The 20,402-nt window shown below is 38.7% G+C and overlaps 1 protein-coding gene across 2 annotated transcripts; it reads right to left on the bottom strand.

Annotated features, from left to right (window-relative positions):
- Positions 1–298: 298 nt before the first annotated feature.
- LOC122070323 lies at positions 299–17,387 on the bottom strand. 2 transcript variants are annotated; one of them, XR_006137737.1, is made up of 6 exons: positions 17,069–17,383; positions 6,380–6,670; positions 6,050–6,146; positions 1,064–1,172; positions 465–575; positions 299–434 (listed from the first exon to the last, which is right to left on the bottom strand). XR_006137737.1 is itself a non-coding variant. In XM_042634456.1 (6 exons), exons 1-5 carry the CDS (start codon positions 17,090–17,092, stop codon positions 515–517), a joined length of 585 nt encoding a protein of 194 aa, XP_042490390.1. In that variant the 5' UTR covers positions 17,093–17,387; the 3' UTR covers positions 299–434; positions 467–514. The 2 variants fall into 2 exon arrangements, 1 of the variants encoding a protein (XP_042490390.1); XM_042634456.1 differs by having other exon boundaries at positions 467–575; positions 1,064–1,175; positions 17,069–17,387.
- Between the last annotated feature and the right edge of the window lie 3,015 nt (positions 17,388–20,402).

Genomic DNA, 20,402 nt, shown 5'->3' with positions numbered 1-20,402 from the left:
AACCAATCACCAGAACACATCTCAAAGAGTTTGTGCAATGAATCTTAGCGTGAGAACTGAAAAAAGGTGCCACAGTTTTAAGACATTAATTCCTATGATCAGGTTTGGACAGCAGTACTACAACCACAGAAATCACAACAGGAAAGGGAAAGCACAAAATACACATTGCCTTTTGGCCTTTTGCATAGAATGAAGGAGAAAAATAACTTCCAAGGCAAAATTTGTTCTGGCCAGCAGAGTAGTAATAGGACATTGTGATCTGGACTCATCCACCAACAATAGAATCAATACTCAATAGTAGGGCCATAAAAGAAAAGATTCAACTAATGAGAAACATTCAAGTGTTGCAGAACAGAGGCCACTGCCTCAAACTGTGAATATGTACATGAAATAGCACGCGCACATATACACCCGCACAGACACTAGACACACACCCACACCCACACCCCCCCCCCAACACACACACAGGTGAGAAACAAACATGAGAAACAACCACTAGGCATGAACTAGCCCATCACCAATTTGTTTCACTCTTAAGTGTCAAGTATATCAACAACAGTGTTCCCATGCTCGACCTGAAACACATTTTTTAAAATGTAAAAAAGACATAAGTGAGTAGGTGAAAAAGGAAAACAAAGATACAAGTACAATATTTAATTACAGAAATAAGATATTAGCATCTCGATGGTCTAAAGGCAATCTGTCTTGACAGTAACTGTGGTCCAGAAGGTATATACAAATAGGAGACTGAACATATTTCTTGCTTGCTCCTAATACGGCTGCCATATTAGCAATTCTTTAACCTTCCAGTAAGAAACAAGATATATAGCAATACATTAAAAACCTTGCTTGAACAAGAAGATTAAAAATGGAAGATTTATGTCTAAAAGAGAAGTTTAACCGGACAAGCATCAAGCACTTGATACATGTTGCCTTCAAATTAAAATTCATGCAATATAAAATCACAAGAGCACTGGCTTTTGAAGGTTTGATGTAGTATCAAAAATGAAACAAGCATGTCTTTCAGACATTCAGTTAAAGTAATGATGGACTGGAATCTTACAGTACTGAGAAAAAGATAACCACTTTTCTCGAGTCTAGCGATGCTGCACGCTTATATCTTCGCCATCTGCTATTAGGTATATCAATAGCTCCCTCAGTCACTAATTTGTCTGCTGATAAATCCAGGGAATAAATAAAAATAAACATAGAATAATGTAGGTTAGCTGTTGCAAATATTAGTAAACACCTGATAGTGAGAGGAGAAAAAAAAAAAAGAAACATGTGAACATTATGATTGAAAACCTAATGACGGTCAAAACAGAAATTTACAACCCTTGATATAAAGCAAGAACATTAAACCCACCACCCTTCCAAGAACCATTTTAATCTCTTTTATTTGTTCGTTGGTTTAGGGGTCATTGCTTGGAGCATTGGTATTAAATTCAGGCTGCCAGGGAAAATGCCTGGGTTTGAGAATTGAGGGCGGCCGCTTAAAAATGCCAAACAAAGGTTAGATCTAACTCCAAACTTACGCCCCTTCCCAGGACCCTGCATAGGTGGGAACAGCACTGTGTAATGGCCTTTTTTCATTTTGTTCACTGGTTTCTTAAGCAACACTTTTAGTTGTATGTAACTGCCTATGTCGCTGTGAACATACATGCATATAAATATAAAAATCATGTTTAATTGCACACTCTTACTAAAGTTTATTTTTCCTTCTTTTATCATAAGAAAATCTGTCTTCTGAATCTCATGAAGGAAACATGTGAATGCGAATGATGTGTATGTGCACATAAAATACATGTAATCCTACCGAATCTTCTCACATATTTATGATTCAAAATTGAATTGGCAAAAAAATTTATGCTTCACCCTTCAAATATTCGAACCCAGCCCTGAACTTTTTGCCCTGATTCTTTTTTTGTCACACTTTGATTCAAAATCTGCTTCACGGAGAGGGTCAAGACTCAAATTTTACGAACCCTTGCTGAGATCATACTTACAAGACCAATATAATTTATTGTCAGTTGAATATTGCCCTATTTTTCTTGAGCTTGTGATGCATTCCCATGTCACAAAACCCTACTTTGGGACCTCTGTGGGCCCACATGAACATTAGATAAATAAAGCTAAGAGTTAAGTACTGTAAAAATTGTGATCTTCAGGCTTCTTTAATAAGGGACAAATAGACTCAATGGCAGAATAGTACTTAACTCCGAAGGGGAAGGACCAATACATAACTATAAATGGGAAACAAGGGCTATCACTGATACTTAAAAGGGAGTGGGGATGAAATAGAAATAGGTTCGAACTGAGGGCTTCCTTGCAAATATTGAAATTGACTCTCTCGAGTTTCAATGTTCACTAAGGATACCATATGAATCAATTTGATGGAGGAGAAATGCTGTCTGCTTAAGCTTAATTGTTGGGAGGTCCTTAGCGAGAAGCAACTTCATCTCTAGGCCATCATGCTTGAAGGAATAGGTATTTTCATACCCACAATGTTGTACATTCGTGTCAAATAACCAAGTTCGTCCAAGAAGGATGTGAAACCTTCGAGGTATAACGTCAAATTGCACTATACCGATCAACCCACTAGTAGAATATATGAGCAAATATACCTATCATTGATTTGAGAAGTGTAACATAGATCAGTAGAGCGTAGCAAAGATGAGGATGTTGTGATGGATGTGCGGAAAAACTAGGAGAGATAGAGTAAGAAATGACCATCTTAGAGTTGATTTGGGAGTAGCCACGATTCAACAAGCTCTGAGAATGTCCTCTAAGGTGGTATGGCCATGTTCAATGGAGACCTAGGGACGCCCCAATAATGAGGAGTGACTAGATCCACATAAGTGTCCAGATTCACATGGAATGATCTAAAAGAGGTAGGGGGCAGGCTTAAAATGACCATAGATGATGTTGTAAGAAAAGACATGCAAAGGCTAGATCTTGACTCTAGTATGACCTCAAACAAAGCTGTTTGGAGGTCAAAGATCCATATTGCCAACCGATTTTAGGTGCAATGTTCCTATGATGTTGCTTTGTTTATTTCATTTTTTGATTCCTCTTCTTTTTTCGCCCTTCTTTTCTCTCTTATGTTTTTTTTTCTTGTCCCTCTCGCGGATCTATGTACCCAACCCCATTGTATTGGGAAAGGCTAAATTGTTGTTGTTGTATTTATTTTGAGATCGGTGTTGTTCAACCAAGGAATCTATAGGGGTAAGGATGTGGCTCTGTCTTCAACCCAAGCTTGCAAACAACGTCTTCAGAAACGATATTGGTACAACTACCATTGTCGATTACCATAGTGCATTAACCGTTGTTGCATTTCACCTTGTCTGCCTCTACGTACACTACCTCTTTCTTCCAAAGCAGATAGCCATGAGATCTTTCTTATCAGTATAAGCCACCAGACAATTAGGAAACTGAGCAGAAAAATGCGCATACCTTTTGCATGTAAAACATTGTATCTTAACCCTTGGCTTCAAAGGAAGTATGTCAAAACAACACACGAGGTGGGCAATAAGTGTTGTTTAGCCATAATGATGCCATAGAAGAACTGTTGACCTATGACTTGCCAAAGCAACTTCTCAAGTTGAGAAGGAAGTTTGCTCGCACTATCACCTTTAAAGAAGGTGTCTTAGAAACTCCACCGACTGCAAGCTCCAAACTTTCCTCTATTTGATATGGAATCTATACGACGTCCTCCATCGTATACATTCAAATGGATTCCAATGCCGCATTGATCAAACACCCTTTGAATCCAACCAAGCTATCAGACTTAGTGGCTAAGTAGTAAAATTTGGCCACAAATTCCTCAACATTCATATAGTCCGTCTCAACTATCCAAACTTGAGGTGCATGCACTACTTGTAGACAGTATTAGAAAATTTTCCATTAATGGCCTTTTTCATTTCATCCCAAGTGTTGACCAACCAATGCCTCAATTCTGATTCTGAATACTTGAGTCGTACCCTTCAATTTGGCCTCACAAATAAAATTTTTATGGCCTCAGTCAACCGGTACCATTGGAAATATGTTTCTAGACTTTGAATGCAATCAAGATATCCCTCTAGATTAGTATCCCCATAAAAACTAAGGACATCCAAGTTGGCTCTTGTTTCAGCTCCATAGGGAACATCGTCAAAAGGTTGGCCAGCCCATATAGTGGTGGTGTAAAAAGTGGTGGCAGTGGCAGAGGTGCAGCGTGAGATGGGACTTATGGAATGGAATTGAAAGGATCCTTAGATTAGATTGGACTGTTGCCTTAATTTGAAATGCCAAACTATCAATAGAAGCTTGTGTGGAGGACTTAATGGTCTGTAGAAAAGTAACTGTGGTGTTAAGGGTATCAACACTCCCCCCTCGCAGACAGTCATTAGAAAGCAGCCACATTGTTTGTGACATAAGCAAGGTATGCTCGGTTTTCCTCCTTATGAGAATTGAACTGTTGCATAACCTCACTGCTGGCAACAATGGGTTAGGGTATGGAAGAGGATTTTCAGCTCTGATACCAAGTGGCACAATCCAAGGTCATGAAACCCTACTTTGGGATTGTTAAGGGTCCACAAGAATATTAGATAACTCAAGTTAAGAGTTTAGTGACAAAACTATAAATTTCATGAAATTTAGACTCCTTTAACAAGGGACATATGGTCATATAGATTCAATGGAAACATAGTAATTAACTCTGAAATGGAAGGATCAGTCCATAATTGTAAGGGAGAAATAAGGGAATTCTGATATTTAAAAGGGATGAAATAGAAACAAGGTTCAGAACTAAGGCACTTTCTCGCAAATATTGAAAAAATAATTTCTACTTCCTCATGATAGAGAGAACAAATAAGCAGAAAAGGACGATATCTTGAGTGGAAGTTCTCCTGAGTGGAAGTTCTCCCTCACAGGGCTGTTGTTTGACCAAAGATTTCAGGTGAAGAATCGCCTTACTCCCTATTGAGTCCGCCAATTTCCAGGCCCCAACAATCAATTACTAGTGTAAAGATAATTTACTGAAATCAATCCTAGCAGAAGATATGGAACTAGCAGTAATCCTTGGTTTCGATCTCACACTAGAGGGCTCTTCCAGGTCTGGTTCTTTAGGATTCAATGGCCCAAGGAAGGATTTATTTGCCCCAAATCTCAGATCCAACAGATTGTAATCCAGGGAGCTCTAAAAATTTGTATCAATCCCTTGGCACCACCAGCGACTGATAATGGGAGAAAACAGAAAAGGCTAAAGATTATAAGGGAGAATAGTAAAGGGAGAGGGCAGAGAAAAAAGGAATAGAGAAGACCCACCCGAGAAAGACGACTCTGATCCGTATGGAAGAATGAGAGAAGAAGGGTGGAAGTAGAAGCACGCACACTCAACGTGAGGACAAATCTCAATTCCAACTCAATATTATATTATGTCTATTACATTGGATTACAAGCATTTTTCTAAAAAGAAATCGCAGTCAAACAAGGAATCCTGAAGTAAACTTAAACAAGGGATCTAGAAACTAGAAAATCCTACATATCTACTCCTACCAAAATAAATGGCAAGTTACAAGAATAACCCATAACCCTACGTCCCTACCAACGATTTACGCTGTGTTCACCTCAGTCTGGGTTTTCAGATCAGGTCCTGCCGGTCCAGCCATGATAACCTTACCCATGAAACAGAGACTTGTTTCAGATGATACCATGGTCAGTAAAAAAAAGGGCAAAATCTAAATTGTTCTATCAGTAATTTTGTATCAACACACGGAATCATATGCATTCCTACAGTATGCAAAGAGTAAGGTGACCATAAATTGTTAAAATTGAGATGGGAGAGGATTCTCTGAGCAAGTATCATAGAGGAGCGCACCAATAAGGTGCGATGCAATGGTTTCGTTCATGGGGGGCAGCAAGGTCATTTCAAATGAGGAGGAGAAAGAGAGAAAAAAGAGGGTGCCAGTGTACCCAAACATGGCGGTTCAAAGGACCTTTCCCCATAAAGGTTCCAAAGGTGTACACAAATAACTCAATTATTAAGTAGTTTCTGAACTTGCTTACATACCTCTTGAAGTGGGCTTCAGTAAAATTGGGCTATAATTCAGTAAAAGCTGCATGATTTTGCCACCTATCTGTACGCTAATCTTTCTCTGAGACGTACTCTGTAATTGCAAACCAGTTGGAAGGTATAACTCCGTGCTTGCACGATTAGAAGCAGAGGAGAACAGAGATGTACATCGGTTAGACCATAACGATAGTCTATCAATGACAAAATTTAATGCCCTTGGTAGACTATCCTTGTCCATCCAATGGCCTACGATTTCCTCTTAATATAAAGAGCTTGTAACCATTTTATGGGACACATAAATACATATAGGGTGAATGGTGCACATACAGTTAGAGCACTCTCAGATTTTAATGAGCAATGAACAGTTTTTTCTTCTGCTTCAGGCTTTGCCAGATTTTCCACCTCTACATCTATATCCACACTGCATGAGGAAAATTTATCTGCACTTTCCATCTGAAAACTGACACAGTTCATGCTATTCCAATCATTATCCAAGCTTGATTCACTTTCAGATGCATAAGGAACTTCTAAGACGCTCAATAAAGAAAATTGTGAGGGGCACTCGGGATTAGTATTCCCTCTTTCAGAAATCACTGAAATGCTGTAGAGGTCTGGATCCTGCACCAATGAAAAATATATATCAAGTCTATAGTTTGTCTTCACTTTAGAGACACTCATCACAATTAAAATTAAAAGAGACCAGCGTATGTCAAAAAAAAAAAATTAGAAATCAATAATGGAAGTCAGAAAGCTAATGTCTCTCCATGGCATTATCAGTACAAGGCACAGTTTAGGCCACTAAAAGAATTATACCGCAGATGATAGACAGAGAGAGGATTCATACAGTGCGATAAAATCAAAATTCCGAATTTAAAAACCCCAATACAGGAAGACTAGTGCTTAAAGAGTACTTTCAGGAATATGACATCTCTAAAAGCTGATAAACAACCATTGTGACATGAATATATACGTAACATGAAGCTCTTATAAACTTTGTCGCATTGACCAACATTTCTCAGAAGACAGGTCTTCAAGCTCCATTTCAAACTGGATATGATGCAGCCTCCATATGAACTCTCAAAATTTCTTAATTTGTTATGTCCTTTCAAGAATAATCCAATAACCCATTAACTTGGTTCGAACCACTGAAAAATAGAATATGTTAAATCTCCACTGCACACAGATTCAGGAAATTTTATTTCTGAACTACATGTTACCTTGCTTTATAGTCTTTATTCTTTAACACCCCCCCACCCCTAGAGATACCCTGTCTGTATGGTGGCCATTGCACTACCCCTAACATCTGACTATTATCAAATTAGAACTCAGCCTTCCTGGCAAGCTTGTATAGAGTCTGTAAACCCAACCTTGAACAGCTCTTGGAATAGCAAGGTTAATTTTCAAAGAAAGCATTCAAAATTCAATATAACAACATTCAATTAGGGATGGTTTCACTTGCCAAACAAATCAGTATGATGAACACAAGCACAATACCAATTTTCATTTACAGCATACTGTACTTAAACCAAGCAAGCAGCTATTTCTTGGAAACAGACCGCTGACTAATTGCAATGAGCATTCTAGTGTTCCTGCTAGAGACAGAACTACAAACACATAAACTTGATCTACTCTATTCCACTGAATGCAGATTCTTTTCTCATACCATTTTCAGGAAATTATAAGACTTAACTGCCCAAGATTTAACTAAGATTTTACTGGTTTTTCAAAGCCAATTCACTTATGTAGAAAAAGTTCCTAAGTTGTTCATCTCAGACAATAAAAAAACAGGAGAATATACCCCACAGGTTGGGAACATGACCCAGAACTCTGGTGCTGCTCCAAAGAGATCAACTGCCAAGAGCCAACCCAAAGTGAAACATGGCGGATCAGAAACTTGCAATCTATGGCATTAGTATATTATCTAAGCTAATCACAAAAATGTCTGACCTTCTGGTTCTAATAGTTTGAAGGGTGTTTTTTGAGCACTAGAACCAGGTGCTGCCAAGTAAATGGTTAGAGGCTCCAAATGATCAATCTCAAGTCTGAACAGCTGAACCTCCCGTCCAGAATGTTCCAACAAACCATGACAGAATGGAATCTCATTCATGCAGGACTTGCAGAACTGCAGGCACGTGACCCATTTTCCATGTTTGGACGATTTTTATGGTTTAACAAGTGAATGGATATATTTTCATTAACATTACTTTGGAGAGAAAAAAAATACATTCCAAGGTATTCTTGTGATATCACACCCAGATCATAATATCAGGCATCTGCCTAGCCCTGATCATGGAATCTATAATGACCAGAAAGAAGGCCGAGTGCTTTTCTGCAAATACAGTCATAAGTACAAGACTCATTGCAATGCAGTAGAGAAACAAGTACTAGATGTGCAAAAACAGTTTCAAACAAATAATAAAAGAAGCACCTAAGGTCGCATGTATGGTATATACTGACATAGACACTATCACTCACTTTACTACACCATCTTCACCAGTTCACCCTCACTGTACTTGCTTCACATCCCACTTGCATTAGAGATACACCCATATTCATCACTTCCCTTCCATTCATTCACTTATCTTTTGTGTCAGCAATCTGTCACATATTTCTTAAGAACTTCTAAAAGATCAGTTAATCAACTGGAGATCTCTAGTTTCTTTTTCCCCTTCCTGAAAAGTTTTTAACCATTGTGTCGGTGTTGACTCTGAACAAATCCTTCCTATTAGGAAATATTCTAAACTCCAAGCTCAGCATAATAAAAAATAAAAATCAAAAAAGCAACCCAGTGCACAAGGCTCCCACTACTGCAGGGTCTGGGAGGGACAAATGTACACAGCCTGAACCCCCTGCTTCACAGAAGAGGCTGTTTCCAAGTTCCAAACCTGTGACCAGTATGTTGCAATAGTGCAACTTAACCATTATGCCACAAGCTCGCGCACTAAAACATTGAAAAAAAGGACCCAAAAGAAGCATAGACAAGCAAGGTACTTCCCATATAGTTTGAGAACCAAAAGTTCTGAAATTTACTCAGCTCTAGTCAAGACTGATGCTGATGCATAACCATTTCAGCTGAGATGCTTCATTATGAAATGTCACAATATGAGGAGAACATGGTTGTTTTCTCTAGCTCTGAGGGACCAAATGTAATGCTTGACAAGTCCACAACAGGATAAGTGAAACTACATTCATTGGAAGAGTTCACTAGAACTACTAGTTACGCCATTTCAACTATGCCAACCAGAGCTGAAATTGGCTCCAAACTAGAGCTCCATAGCATTGGGTAAAGGGAACATAAAACACCCGTCATGTCTAATTGAGAAATACATTCCAGTGCTAATCGAAAAATTTCCTTGGGGAATTCATGCGAATATGCAGTCACAAAAGAGAGTGGATCAAGTTCACGTACGAGAATGTACGAGAACGTCCCTGATCCGTGGATTTAGAATCAATTTTCTCTCTCTTCATTTAATATATTCTATATCCATGGACCAGGGACGTACGAGAATCTCGTACGTGAACATGATCCGTTCACGTCACAAAACTAAATAGTAATGTTAAAAGATGATAAAGTGATGGATCACGTAATAAATGAATCCAGATTCCGGGCCAACAAAATTTTTGAGATACCCCAATAACATTTTCACAGATACACACACATAGATTTAGAGAGAGAGAGAGAGAGAGAGAGGGCTCAGGACTCCATTCAAATACTAGGCCCACATGTGCATAACTAACCAATATGCATATGCGGCATGACATATCTCATGAACCAAGATGGCATCAATTAAATATAACTTCTATAGAGACAAATAGCTTGCAATAACATTGCCCATGCACAAAAGGGAGAAGTGTACAAAATTAATTACTCCAAAAAGAAAGAGAGAAATATTCAAACAGACAAAACAAAGACGACTGAACATTGTAACACCTCATTCTCCCCACCCCCACCCCTCAGAGAGAAAATAATGCTTTCATTTTAAAACCTTCCCAAGAATTTAAAAAAAAAAAAAAAAAAAAAAGAGCAGTATTTTTTTTAATACACGTAAGTGGACGAGAGAGGGTTTTCCTCCCTGTAAATTTTTTTTTATGGAAATTTGAGAAAAATAGAGGATATGGCAGCATTAATTAACAGACCGGTTGTTAGTGAAATCAGAAGTTTGGCTTCTTCCGAGTTGCCCTAACTTTTAACTACAATCAGAGACAGCAAAGCGATCCTCGGGAAGCTTGTGTTATGGCAAGATCTCTATTTAATTCAAGATGGCTGTGGAACTGTCTTCTGAAATTTACAATGCTAAGTTGCCCTCTCTCAATAGCAAAATTTACAAGCTACTTGTGTTGGTGAGATGGCCATCCGGCCTCATCACGGGACCACAGTAACGGTCACTTCGTTACGGAGGGAGTAATTTCAGGAGTAATGGCAGGGCGATTCCACTGATCGGAAAAGATTCGTTTCAACGGATCTTTGGACTCTATCTCTATAAAAGAGTAAATAGTAAAGTTGGAAAGATACCATATGCACATGATCAGTCAGTTGGAGCCCTAAAATTCCTTGAAATGTTCTCTATCTTCTTCATCCTCTGTTCTTGAAACCCTACACTGGTATCAGAGCTGAGGTCGAGATCCAAAGCACCGCCAATAGCTAAAGCTTGGCAATCAGAGCCGATTGGAGACCAATTTACCCTCATCGATCCAAACATAAAAAGAGAAGGGAATAGCTGCAAACGATTGTAGCAGAAACTGATCTCTGATCGACTGTGGCTTCATTTTTTTTCTCTCGGTTTCGAGTTGAGATCTCCTCAATAGAAGCGTATTCGATTATACAAATTAAGGCAGCGGCAAGCGACGACCTACATCGCTGGAGAGATCGACCCCATCTCCATTTAAAGAGGCTCGGGAACTTTCCTGATTCCGACCAACCGCTCCCTCCGACCCCTCTTTTGGACAGCGGCTTCAAAGGACGAAAAAAAAAACCCCATTTTTAGAAAAGAAGAACCAGCGACCAAAACCCTTAAACTTTCTGGTGACTCTGATTGGCTGAAGTTCCTACTCAAAGGTGGCTCACACGTCAGCATAGCTGCTCTCTTGTTCGTGGGCTTGCTCAGTCACGTTCAAAAACGGCTCACTCCTTGCAGGCCTTTGCTATTTTTTTATTTTTACTTTCCTGGTTGATGAAAGAAAGGTAAGTGCAACTCCGCATCTCATAATATTATTCTTTTTTATAATCACACTGATATATAAATAGGTACTGTGTATATTAGCATATATTTTATTATTATTTGATATGCTCCATCACGTGAAGTATATCAATACATGTTCTGTTACTGTTAAAAGTTGAGATATTTTTTATCAGAATAATCTATTTTATATTATTAAATAGTTTATTCCTCCATTTGTGAATGCAAAACGTATCCATGATTCATATACCACCACAGTTTCTAATAACTCATTTGCTATTGTTTATTATAATATTGCAATAAATATACATTGCATGTGCTAGTCATTTTTTTTTTTTTTTGTCATATTGCCTTTTTGTTTTATTATAATAAATAGACATTGCATGAGCACCACTACTGTTTTGGATATATTTTTTATTTGTTTAACATATCACTGTTACATCTTTCAATGTTTATTGCCGTTACTGTTCTTAACCATTGTTAAAGTACATTGCCGTCAACTTTTTTTGTTAAGGTATATTGCTATTGTTATTATCCTATTAATCCTGAACAAAGACCTTAAAAGGTTCTTAATTGGCTTACAGAAGATTAAGAAGGAAAAATAATATGACATTTGTTTTAAAATAATAAATAGACTTAGTAAAGAAATACATTAGTATTAACATTTATTCTTTTGGCTGGTTTGAAGCCATAGAGAATCTGAATTTAACGCGGAAAGAAGTGTTGAGTTCGTATTAAGATAAGAATAATAATAATAATAATAGTAACAAACTAAATAAATAAATAAATAAGAAAAAAGGGAGGAAAACCTATATGTAAGAACATATAATTAGAATAGAGAATTAAACTTGTTCATTATTCACTTTTCAGAACATCATCATGGCTGGAAAACCCTTGTCACATGAAATCAACAACTTTGAGAGATTGAATGTGTCGAAATATGAAACCTGGAACATAAAAATCACACGTGCTGATATACGAGAAGATGGACCATGTTCTATAACCAAGACCCATGGTTGGGAATGATGCTACCCTAGCAGAGATTAAAGCTGCGGAAAAATGGGCTGAAGATGACAAAAGAGCCCGAAGCATGATCCTCTTAAAGATGGAAGACCATCTGATGAAGGTGTTTAATAAACACACAACTACCAAATCTGTAATGGAAACTGTGAGGGCCAAGTATGATGTGAAAACTGAAACCCACACTCAGCTACTGACTCACAAATATAATAGTCGTAGAATGACTGAGGGTGAGGATGTTGTGGATCATGTCAACAAAATGCTGGTTTTGGCTCAAGACTTGGCTGATGCCAGATCAGAAGTGTCAAATAACTACCAAGTATCCACCATCATTAACAGTTTGCCCATTCTTGGGCAATGGCACAAACTGCACTGAGATTCTTGGGGGACAATCTCACTATTGATAAACTTCCCCAACAACTACAATACTATCACCAATGCATGATAACAAAGTCCATGGGTGAATTCCACATAACCCAGTCCAACCCAACTCCGCTAGAGATTGACCAAGTGGAATCATTGGCACATCAGCACCGATTTCGTCCCAATGCCAACCAGCTTCACCCCAACAATAACCAGAATAAGTTCAAGGGGAAAGGAAAAATGAAGTCTAAGAATTTTCAAAAGGTGCCACCTGGAGCAAGTTATGAATGTGGAAAATTCGGTCATTTTAGGACTTCCTGCCCTAAGAAAAAGAACAAAGGAAATACTCCATATGCACCACGACCAAACAGTCAGCAGAAAGAGTTTATTGGCACAGTTTAGTGCAATTTATCTGGACAACAATATGAGGGGTGGTGGATCGACTCAGGTGCGACACGGTATATTGCAAGGACCACAAGAAGACAACAAGAGATGAAGACTCTTACACCTGGTGACCATAAGATCTTCATGGGCAACAACTCGTATAGTGAAGTTCGAGGTGTTGCAGACTATGTGCTTGACCTCAGGAAGGCTAATTTTCGTCTGAAGGATGTAATTTATGCCCCCGACATGCGTCGGAATTTGATTTCTGTACCAGCTCTTGTTAAAAAGGGCCTTGAAGTGCACTTCACTGGCACTGAGGTCACCATTGGTAATCATGGTTGATCTTTTGCTTTAGGACGATTTGTCCCTGAGCAGGACTTGTTCTTACTTTCCACTGTTGAAAATGTAACCCTCTAATATTATTAATGAAAATGCATCTGGATCATTAGTTTATATTGACTGTACAAATCTTGTTGATTCGTATATGTGGCATATGAGACTAGGACACCCTGGAATTAAGAAAATGCAACAAATAATTAAATTGGGTTTAGTTCCTAAGTTGTCTAAAGTAGAATATGATGGATGCGAACATTGTCTCTCTGGTAAAATGACCAAGAAACCCTTTCCAGTGGGAGTGAGAGCAAATGAACTTCTTGGAATGGTACACTCTGACATCTGTGGACCACTCAATGTGAGTACCCATAGTGGTAAAACTTATTTTATCACATTCACAGATGATCTATCCAAGTATGGATATATTTACTTGCTTAGTAGGAAATCTGAAGCATTTGAATGTTTCAGACGCTATAGAACTGAAGTACAAAATCAGTTGAAAAGAAATATTAAGGTTCTAAAAACCGATCGTGGTGGAGAGTATAACTCCAAAGAGTTTGAAAATTTTTGTGAGGAATATGGAATCATTAAACAAAAGACAATGTCTTTCACACCACAATAGAACGGTGTGGCTGAAAGACGAAATAGAACACTACTTAATGTAGTGCGTTGCATGTTATCACATTCTTCTCTCTCTAAGGAATTCTGGGGAGAGGCTATTCTCACAGCAAATTATATCCTGAACAGAATTCCTACCAAATCTGTTGTGACTACTCCCTATGAAATGTGGACAGGTAGGAAACCAAACTTAGAAAATCTAAGGAAGTGGGGATCAGTAGCCCATGTACTAATACCTAAGCCATATAGGAACAAGATGGATTCTAAAATGATCAAATGTAAATTCATAGGATATCCTGAAGGATCAAAGGGATATAGGTTCTATCACCCTGAAAAAGGGGTAATTAAGAGTCATGATACGGAATTTCTAGAGAAACTAGAAGAGGAACCGCAACAGGAGGATGTAGAACCCCTGCATGTCATTGACGATGACTATGATTTTGACCCTCAAGAGGAACCAGGAATTTTTTATCAAGGAATCCAAGTTCCTGAAGATTAAGATAATCATCAGAGACATGACCCGGAACCTAGGGTAAGTGGGAGTAAAAGAACTAGAGCACCCCCAACTTATTTAGATGACTACTACCTTTATCTATGTGAGCCATCTTGTCATACAGTTGACACAGATGTGGAAGAAGTAGTGGATCCCGTAACCTATAGTGAAGCGATGAAATCACAAGAATCAGATGAATAGTGGAATGCCATGTGGGAGGAAATTGATTCTATCACAAAGAATCAAGTATGTGAACTTTGTGGCCTACCAAAGGGTAGAAATGCCATAGGTTGCAAATGGGTACTTAAGAAAAAGTATAACGTGGATGGGTCTATTGATAAATTTAAGGCCCAGTTAGTAGCAAAAGGATATACACAAAAAGGAGGAATAGATTACTAGGAAACATATTCGTCGGTAGTGAAATTTGCCTCTGTTAGATTGATATTGGCACTTGTCGCATATTTAGACTTAGAATTATTCCAAATGGATGTGAAAACCGCATTTCTCAATGGTGAGTCGGAAGAAACTATATATATGTGACAACCTGAAGGTTTTCAAGTTGTGGGACAGGAAGACAAAGTATGTAGACTTAAAAAGTCTCTGTACGGACTAAAACAACCCTCATGTCAGTGGTACCTAGTATTCCACAAAAAGGTCCTTAAGTTAGGGTTCATGGCAAACAAGTTGGACAACTGTGTATATATTTTGAAGAGTGGGAGTAGTTTTACTATTCTTTCCTTATATGTTGATGACATACTATTGGCTGGAAATGACATGGATATGCTAAATAGAACCAAGTATGAACTTAGTAATAGATTTGAAATGAAGGATATGGGGGAAGCATCCTATATTCTAGGAATTCAAATCATTAGAGATCGAACACAATATAGATTGTGTTTGAGTCAGGAAAAATACTTGAACTCTATGTTGACAAGATTCTGCATCCCTTGTCAACTCCAATAGTATTGAGAAAGACTTTATCAAAAAGTCAATGTCCTCAAGAAGGACAGGAAAAGTTGAATGTACCTTATGCTCAGGCAGTAGGCAGTTTGATGTACGCAATGTTGTGTACACGACCGGATTTGGCCTTTCCAGTCAGTTTGGTAAGTAGATACCAAAGTAATCCTGGCTCTACCCATTGGGAAGCTGTGAAAAGGATTATGAAATATATTAAAGGAACTAAACACTTGAAATTGTGTTTTCAAGCAGAAAAGCTTGAGGTTATTGGATATTCCGATGCTGACTTTGGAGGTGACAGAGATGATTGTAAGTCCACCTCTGGTCATGTGCTCATATATGGAGGAGCAGCAGTTTCTTGGGGTAGCAAGAAACAAGGGTGTGTTGCTAGGCACACACAGGCAGCTGAGTATGTTACTTGTAGTATGGCAAGTACTCATGCAGTCTGGATAAGACGATTTTTAAATGAGTTTGGGCTGGATCTTGTAGATGGACCAGTGGAAATATTCTGTGATAATCAAGTAGCAATAAGCTTGATACACAGTGGTGCAGATAGCTCAAGGGGAAAACATGTAGAAATATAGTACCACTATATTCGAGATATAGTAGAAAAATGTGAAATTAAAGTAACCTATATACCTACGAGCTATATGGTAGCCGATCCCCTCACAAAGGGAGTTTGTGCAAAAGCTTACATTAAGCATGTAAATTTAATGGGACTTAGAACAGTCTAAGTCTGGAATAGGAACTGAATGTTCCTTATCATGACAACGTTTTTATTGTTCCTGAAAATGGAAACGGAAATGAAAATGGAAATGTCACGATAGATGTTCTTGGAAATTAGGACCCTAAATGGAATTTTCATTAAGGTAGTTCTTGAAAATGGGAACGGAAAATGTGAATTTGGCCAGAATGGCCAAGTGGGAGATGTTGGTGAGATGACCATCAGGCCACATCACGGAACCACAGTAACGGTCACTCCATTATGGAAGGAGTAATTTCAGGAGTAATGGCAGGGCGATTCCGCTGATCGAAAAAGATCAGTTCTCTATAAAATAGTAAATAGTAAAGTTGGAATAATACCACAGGCACATGATCACTCAGTTGGAGCCCTAAAATTCCTTAAAACGCTCTCTGTCTTCTTCATCCTCTGTTCTTAAAACCCTACAACTTGAACCATCATTTGGTGCCACCATAGCATAGGCCAACTTCTCAGCTGTTCAGACAAGCCTCCATATGGCCCAGAAACTCCTTATCAAGCAATTTGAAGTTCAATGGCATATTCTTACTCCAATGCGGTTCATTTAAAACGCATTTATCAGTCAGCACAAAAAAAAACTCCCTCATTGTTTCACTATCCTCCGATTGAACCTCGGCCTCAACAAAGCTTACTGTCCGTCTTCAATCTTCATTGCATTGTGTACATGAACTCACTCAGTCCCAATTCATCGAAACCCTAAAGAAATCCCAGCTCTGAAGAACTGCAGAAACAAAATAAATACTATATCCTAAAAATCTCCTCCCCAACCCCAACCAAAAGACATTATGAAGAACGGATTGCATCGAGATAGAGCAACAGAAAAACCAACCCAACCAGAGTGCCTGAGGCTAAATAAACTCAAAAACGAGAAACTAAGAGCACTAGAAGTAGAAGAAAGCAAGAAATCTCACCTCTTCGCACCGAAGCGCCGCCATGCGAGAGACAAAAGAGAAGTTCGACAGAGTTGGTTATAGAAATGTGAGATCGGAGAACACCTTACCTTAGTCTATACATTGTTTATAGGGAAACCATGAAGAATCGGAGGGAAGGTTTCATCAGAAAAGAGCAGAAGGAGAATCCAGAAAAAACCAGAAGCATGGATCGCAGCTGGCCGTGAGGTCGTGGAATCGTGGATTCGAACGTCACGTTGGAAGAAGCTTTTTTTAACTGGCGCGTCTTGAGTGACACTTGTGATTCCACAGAAGAAGAACTAGTCACGAGTCACGACTAACGACATTAATGAAGAGGGTTTTTTTCTTTTTTTCTGGTCGAAATGAAGAGGATAAATTGAAAAATTACAACAGAAAAAAATAAGGGAGAATTACTAGATTACCCAAAATTGGGTTTTAACTTACAAAATTATCCAACTTATGTTTGTGATAACAGAATTACTCAAATTGAGCTTTGGTATTACATAAATACCCAAAACAGTGCCCTTAGCCCAACCTACAATCCCTTTTTGACACTTTTACCCTTTCCTTTTAATCCCAGCTTTTCACTACCCTAGCGTCATCTTCTTCAAAAAAAAAAAAAAAAAGTCACACTATCTTCTTCACGAAGAAAAAAGGAAAATCACCGGGCCAACAACGTGCACCACCTCAATGGTGGCTCTCCCGAGTCCCGACCAGACCGCTCCAGCAGGCACTGTAGCAATCTTTAAATTTTTTTCAATCCAAATCCCACCTATGCAACAAAAGCATTCGTTAAGCCCCGAAGACTGTAATTCTACGATAGCTTCTCTTTTCTCAAAAGCCCCAGACACCATAAATTTTTTTGGAGAAAACACCAATCTTTGTTGAGCTCCGAAGGAGATGACTGAGAAGCATCACTACCAGCATAATCCAATATACACCTGTGTTTTCTAAAGAAGCCATACTGGTAGATTCAGCGGTAAGCAAAGCGAAGGAGGCGCAAAGGGATGAGAGGGAGTTAAAATGGAGAATGGCTAGAGAAATTGAGAAGATGACTGCCATCATTGAAACTGGTAGGAACCACAATGAAGATGGGTTATAGTTTGTTGATGATCTGAGAGAGCTAGCTGAGCAAGTAGTGTCAACCTTAAATCTAATGTCATGAGTCATAGAATCATTGATCTAAACAGGAATGGGCTGGGGGTTTGTCCCGGCAAAGCATGGAAGTGAATTTTCATCCAAGTTGTACAGAGTTCAAGATGAGTCTGTCAATGGAGAACCTTAAGATCAATTGCTGAAATTGATGAAAGATTATCCCCTAGCGTGGTGTCGTTGGTGGATTCCAACCTAGCATCGATGCTTAGTTGTTCCCAATTTCTGCGAGCACACCGAAGATGGGGAGGACCTAGTTCCAGTCTAAAACCAGGGGAGAAGGGAGGTGGAGTAACATTCAGGAGGGGTCTGAGCGAACTTGTAGGCTTCGGTTGTACTGTAGTTGGAGTATGGGTTGGGATTGGGGTTGAGGTTCTAGGCTTCGAGTGGCAGAAACGTGAATCTTCGGCTATGCATTCCTTTAAAGGAGTAGGGGCAAGGGGTAGGGTGGGGTTAGGTGAAGGTCGTTTTCTTAGAAGAAGGAGGAGGAGGAGAGAGGAGGAAGGAGGTTATTATTGCCTTCACAAAAGAAGGGAATAACTAGGGACGAGATTCAGATTCTAAAACACAAGGGTGCAGAGCTGAACAAGGTAGCTGGGCTGTTGATTGGAGAAGGGAAGGTGGAGGCAGGGCAAAACTATCATAAAAATATCAGGGTGACTGTGGGTCCCGGTGGGATACTATTTTGGATAATTTTGTAAACCCAAACCCAGTTTGGATAGTTTGGTAAATGAAAACTCAAAAGTGGGTAATCTTGTTATTTTCCCAAAAAATAATTAACTGAATAAAGCCAATATCAATATGACGCGTCGGAGGATTGAATTTTCAACCTCCCAACCTTTATTTAGTTTTTTTTTTTTTTTTTAGAACCTTTATTTTGTTTGGGAAAGGGTTTGTTGGAAAGAATCTTATTTACATATCATATCGATGGTTGTCCTGAAAATGATAATACCTATATAAAATTCATATATTATTCAAACAGTAGATGGTTGCATAGCATACATTAGTGTTTTCTGTGTCTCCATCTCTTCTTTCACAATAGGAGGTAAATATGATATTTCATAGGAGGGAAGAGAGAGACAGACAGACAAATGGAGGTGCTAGAGTATACTACACAGCTAGACAAGAAACATTATATTTAAAAATATATCTATGTGATTGGAAAATTACACTCAATACTGTGTGGAAAATTTATCTCAATCAAAATTTTGTTATTCCCCGCCATCATTTTCTTTCCCCATTAAGATCTACCTATTACTAGAGAATTCGATTTTCCACCCCCTCATTGGTGAAAAGTTGCACCATGACTTTATAGTGATCACTCTCCCATTTTTATATAAATTTAGGAATAAGGATTGTTGATAGGTCGGTTGCCTCTTATGCCAACACGAGAACACACATTTCATCCACATAACATCAAAGTGGTATTTTTACATGATCAAGCAGCAATCTTTTCATCATATTTTGGGCAAGAGGAAAAGAGCATACACATGAAAGATCAAAAATATAGAATAGTATTCCCCACGTCCATGCATAATTACACAATCCTTATTTTTAGGGGGGCAAGAGTGTCTTTTCATGACCCCTTAAAAACAAGAAATGTGTGTGAATGGTGGAAAATGCTAGACGGGAATTGAGGTCAGAGTTACCATGTGTTCTCCTTCGCTATGTGTTGAAACTTTATCGGGATCTGGGATCTGGGATCTGGGATCTGGGATCTGGGATCGTGACGTTTACGAAAGCTTATGTTTGTCCACTTGTTCCAAAAAGAAATTCGCATGTGAGGGTGAAAGCGAAAGGCTTTTTCATGGAAAGGTCAAAAAATTGAAAGGTCATTGCCATAGAGTGGTCTAAAACTGTTCAAAAGGCAAAAGCAATATCACGGGCGTCTCAAGCTAATGTACCGTGTTCATGATTAGTCGATTAGGACTCCTTGAAAGCAAACCTTCCAGTTTACCTATGATCCTAGAGTGCAATTGCACTCTCTCTCGTGGGTTTAGTGCACCGTATCGTATCGGATATTGGTGGGTATCGGTTATCCTAAAAACCGATACAACACCAATACGGTTTGGCATGGTAAGCTTAGATTGGAAAGGTTTGCCCTTGGTTTTCTTGAAAATCAATTTTTTTTGATAAATTGACCCTTGATTAATATCATTCTACCGATATATTATCACTTTGT

The sequence above is a fragment of the Macadamia integrifolia genome, unplaced genomic scaffold, assembly GCF_013358625.1.
Source record: "Macadamia integrifolia cultivar HAES 741 unplaced genomic scaffold, SCU_Mint_v3 scaffold890, whole genome shotgun sequence".
NCBI lineage: Eukaryota > Viridiplantae > Streptophyta > Magnoliopsida > Proteales > Proteaceae > Macadamia > Macadamia integrifolia.
Note: the sequence above shows the minus strand (reverse complement) of the source record. Positions and strands in the feature narration are given on the sequence as shown.

Excerpts from the sequence above, each read along its gene's own strand:
- LOC122070323 (XM_042634456.1), bottom strand. The coding sequence starts at position 17,092 with ATGGCGGCGCTTCGGTGCGAAGAG. Across the intron at positions 6,671-17,068 it reads CGGCGCTTCGGTGCGAAGAG|GATCCAGACCTCTACAGCAT; the intron begins GTGAGATTTCTT and ends TCATTGGTGCAG. Across the intron at positions 1,176-6,049 it reads ACTGAAGCCCACTTCAAGAG|CAGACAAATTAGTGACTGAG; the intron begins GTATGTAAGCAA and ends TGGATTTATCAG.